At 37.5% G+C, this 4,342-nt stretch overlaps 1 protein-coding gene across 1 annotated transcript; it reads right to left on the bottom strand.

Moving 5' to 3' along the window:
* Positions 1-673: 673 nt before the first annotated feature.
* On the bottom strand, positions 674-3,019 carry LOC111802047 (protein neprosin-like). Its single transcript, XM_087127134.1, has 7 exons — positions 2,807-3,019; positions 2,653-2,739; positions 2,378-2,581; positions 1,526-1,690; positions 1,401-1,454; positions 1,177-1,323; positions 674-1,093 (listed from the first exon to the last, which is right to left on the bottom strand). Exons 1-7 carry the CDS (start codon positions 3,008-3,010, stop codon positions 716-718), a joined length of 1,239 nt encoding a protein of 412 aa, XP_086983260.1. The 5' UTR covers positions 3,011-3,019; the 3' UTR covers positions 674-715.
* Positions 3,020-4,342: the final 1,323 nt, after the last annotated feature.

The raw sequence follows: 4,342 nt of genomic DNA, 5'->3' as shown, positions 1-4,342 counted from the left end.
TTATCATCCTCTACTCTTCTTTTTTTATCCGAGTTAGAGAATTTTTTTTTATCCCAGTTAGAGAATTTTTTTTTATCGATTATACGTATAAAGGGTGGTGCGAGTGGTGATTGGGAAGGGATAGGAGATGAAGATAAGAAATATAATTCATGTCTCGACTCGTTTACCTATCAAGGATTTTTCATTCCTTCTTTTATTCTTTGTTTAAATGGATTTCATCTCGACCCTTTTCAACTATTAGGGTTTTTTCACTCTCTTCTCACTCTCATTCTGCCCCGTTCTAACTATCAAGATGTGATTTTATCTCGACATAATTTATTTATTAGGTCTTTTCACATTCTCATTCCGCACTGTTCCACCTATAAAGTCTTTTCATTCCCTCCTTTATTCTCTATTTAAATGGGATTTTATCTCGACCCTGTTAGCTGTCTTTTCACTCTATTTCTCCATCTTTAGCTTATTTTCGCTCTCTCCCATCAAAGTATTTTTACACTTTTATCTTGCTCGCAAGAGGTCTCCACAAGTTAAATGCTAGTGTTTAATAAATATCACAACCATAGTCCAATTCTATATTTCTTTCATAAAAAATTTACAATGATCCCGTTGTTCTCTCATTTTAGTGATCTAAATTTGAAAGGACAAAAAAAAAAAAAAAAAAAAAAAAACTAAAATTAAAATAAAAACCCCAAATTGACCCACGAGAAAATTAAATTAATTAAGGGCACTTCACATTTCTTCCCGGCCCTCCATAGTAAAAGTAATTTCCCCAAACTCTATCATTTCGAGGTTGAATATTATAGCAATTTGGCTTATTTGCCCAAACCTTCAAATCCGACAATGGAATCAACCTATTATCCAAATTCACAACCTTCATATTACGAAAATAAGCAGCTTTTCGGAACCCCTCGCCGGCGAAATGCCCACTCCCCATTTCCGTCGCCGTGTGAAATCCCCACGACCTCTTATTCACCACCTCTCCGCCAAACTGTGTCTTCGTTGCGTGGCTTCGAAGGTGAGTGAACAACAACGCCGGCCAGTACCCGATCACCACACCCGACCCGTATTCCAACCACCAATCCCCGTGCTTCGGATCCTTTGAACAACCACAAACAACAACCCCCAATTCAATTTGGACTCACAATCTTCAAGAAAACGCATGAAATTGAAATCGGTTACCTTCCAAACCAGTAAGCTGATATCGAATTGGGTGCCGTTGTAGGAGGAAGTTGGAGCAATTGCAGCTCCAAGGGCGATTCTACGGTTGGTTTGAACGAAGCCTGGACAGACTAAATTGTAGCAGCCTGTTGCTTGATATGCGTCGGACTGTTCATCCAAAAAGTTACCGTCATTTCATTTTCAATCTGATTTTGTTGCTAATTTTTGTGTTTTAGTGTTCTTACTGTCCAATAAGTGAAGAATCTTGGATTGTTGTCTCCATACATCTTCGGGTAAACCTGTAGAGAAAAGTTAGGCATAGAATTAAAATTTGTATGGATTAGAAGATTGAATCGGTTTAGAAAGTTACCTGCCACCCAGCTTCAATGCTGTTGAGATCATGTGGGAATGTACCGGAGACGAGCCATATCTGTGAGAGGCTGAACTCGAATGGATAGTTGACCCGCGGCTTCCATACGGTCATGCTTGCCTGGGCTCCGTAGTACTGTCCTCCACCTACAAACCCCACTGCATACTGCCACCAACAAAATTTACATTCATTTCCATCTGGGTTTCCCCAAAATCATAAAATTTACAAGGGAGGACTCTATATTTTGGAGAAAAAGACGTGAGATCCCACATATGCTAGGAAGGAGAACATCGGTTAGGGAGAAGAACGAAACACCTTTTACAAGGGTGTGGAAACCTCCTGCTAGCTGAGGCTTTTTAAAAATCTTGAGGGAAGCCCGAAAGGGAAAACCCCAAAGAGGATAATATCTCGTAGCGGTGAGCTTGGGCCGTTTGGTATAGAGCAAGACATCGGGCGATGTGCCAGCGAGGAGATTGAGCCCCAAAGTGGGTGGACAAAGGCAGTGTGTCAACAAGGACGCTCGGCCCCGAAGGGAGTAGATTGGGAGGTCCCACTTTGATTGGAGAAGGAAATGATTGCAAGGGGGTGGATTGTGAGATCCCACATTCGTTGGGAGGAAACCAAACACCCTTTATAAAGGTGTGGAAGCCTCCCACTAATAGACTTGCACCCGAAAAGGAAAAGTCGAAAGAGAGCAGGCCCCGAAGGGGTAGATTGTGAGATCCCCACATTGGTTGGGAGAAGAACTAAACACCCTCTTTATAAGAGTGTGAAACTTCTTCCCCGAACGGGAAAAGCCGAAAGAGAACAATATCGACTAGGTAGCTGAGTTTAATTTGGTTAAAGACTGACCTCATGGCCTTTGCTGGGAGAGTCTCCGCTGGCTTTTCTTCCAAATCTCTGAACCGAACTCGCTCTCAACATATCCTCTTCTGTCGTTCTTCTGATCGGAACTGTCCCCTCTGGGCAGAATTCTCCGGACATGCTCCATAGTTGGAACACTTCCGTCTCCACCTCACCGGAATGGCTCTGGTTATACGGTCTCTCCGGCGGATCCTGAAACAGCATTTCCACAATTAAAAACAAAACCCATTTCGAAAATTTAGCCTCAGATTCCTTGAACTTACCAATGGCTTCTTTCCTTTGAGCAATGGATGATCAAAAGCTAGCTGCCGATGAGTTTCAACACAATCTATAAAGTCACCATCCGGACTCTGCACCCAAATAAAAGCATCACAATCAAGCTCCAAAACAGAGGAGATTAAACAAGAGTTAACAGACCTGAATGGTTTTGACAGGGAACTTGTTGATTCGGTTAAGATCAGCTTGAATAAGCTTCAATTTCTTCAACTGATTCTCCGACCGAAACGCCGCTGTATGGTTATTGGGATAGATTTTTTTGTCGGGACGACAAAACGATGAAACGACAAGAAGGGAAAAAACAAGAACAGGAAGAAGAGGACGGTGGAAAGTTTTAGAATCCATATTTAATCCGAAAAAAAAAACATGGGTCATTGTCTTTTGTGTTTGTCTTCTTCTTTTTCTTAGTATAATATATATATATATATGAGTTTTAGAACACCCGGGTGGAATTTCATTCTTTTTGTGGCTTAAAGTTGGGTCCTCCCATCTGGCAGCTGTTTCAAAAAAAAAAAACAAAATTTAAAATTGGAATTAAATAGGTTATGGTTCATTCTTTTTGTTTTGTTTGTCCCTGCTCGAATATATTTATGAAATTGTTTAGTTGAATTATTATTGAAGATGGGAAATACTTTAATTACATTAAAAATTATTCTTGTTACCTATATAAATACCGTGTCTTTAGTATGAATGCAAACATGAAATGGACTAATAAATTTGTGAAGAATAATTATTTAGGACCAAAACAAGTATGGGTAACAGAAGGTCAATTTTGAATATTTGTTTTAGGTTTGTTTGAAAGCCTCCAAAGAAAGTGGTACTTGTTGTAAAGTGGTCCCAATCAATCAAAGTTTGTGAATTATTCCAAGAAGGATGGTGGCTTAGTAACCTTTGATGGTAAAGGATAAAATAATTGGTGAGGGTACTATAGGTAATGACATCTGTACTCTTATTGAAAATGTACTTTTTGTTGATGGTTTAAATCATGGCTTATGAATGTGGCAAGAGTTATATTTGATAAAAAATAATTGCATAATTAAAAATGGTAGTGATAGAAAAAGTTTTGTTTGTTGGAAATAGAAATAACAATCTAAACAAATATGTGATATTTAACATAATCAAATCTCGAATATTAGGTATTTAAAAGTTTTTTTTTTTTTTTTTTTGTCTCAAATCTTTTATTTTGAACAACAAAGAAAAACGGGAAATGGAAAATTTTGATTCTAAGAAGGATGTTGGTATTTTTCTTGGTTATTCATGTAAAGTTTATTTATGATTTAGAAAGAAATTTTGTAGTTTTACTTGTAAAAAATAAACTGACATGAAAAGAAGGAAGAAGTTTTTCATGATTGCCAAAAGGATGGAGATATGTCTTATCTTATCTCAAGAACTAGATTATTGGTGATCTCGAATAAGGTGTGAAAACTCTCATTCTATTAATTTTTTTAATAATCTTACATTTGTTTCTCAAATTGAATCAAAAAATCATAAGGATGCAAAAAAAAAAAAAAATGATGAGTTTTTTATTTTAGCTATGCAACACTAAATCAATTTGAAAGGAACAAAATTTGGGAATTAGTCCCTAGGCCCTCTAGTATTTTCATTATTTGAACCATTTTTAGAAATAAAATTGATGCAAATTGGGGAATTTCGTTAGAAATAAAGCTAGACTTGTAG

This window comes from Cucurbita pepo, chromosome 9 (genome assembly GCF_057944985.1).
Source record: "Cucurbita pepo subsp. pepo isolate OVF chromosome 9, ASM5794498v1, whole genome shotgun sequence".
Taxonomy (NCBI): domain Eukaryota; kingdom Viridiplantae; phylum Streptophyta; class Magnoliopsida; order Cucurbitales; family Cucurbitaceae; genus Cucurbita; species Cucurbita pepo.
Note: the sequence above shows the minus strand (reverse complement) of the source record. Positions and strands in the feature narration are given on the sequence as shown.

What these genes read in the sequence shown, in the direction of transcription:
- LOC111802047 (XM_087127134.1), bottom strand. Translation starts at nt 3,010, where the DNA reads ATGGATTCTAAAACTTTCCACCGTCCTCTTCTTCCTGTTCTTGTTTTT. An exon ending in TCAAAGGAAAGAAGCCATTG is followed by an intron (nt 2,582 to 2,652) that starts GTAAGTTCAAGG and finishes ATGCTGTTTCAG; the next exon opens with GATCCGCCGGAGAGACCGTA. An exon ending in GCATTGAAGCTGGGTGGCAG is followed by an intron (nt 1,455 to 1,525) that starts GTAACTTTCTAA and finishes TTTTCTCTACAG; the next exon opens with GTTTACCCGAAGATGTATGG.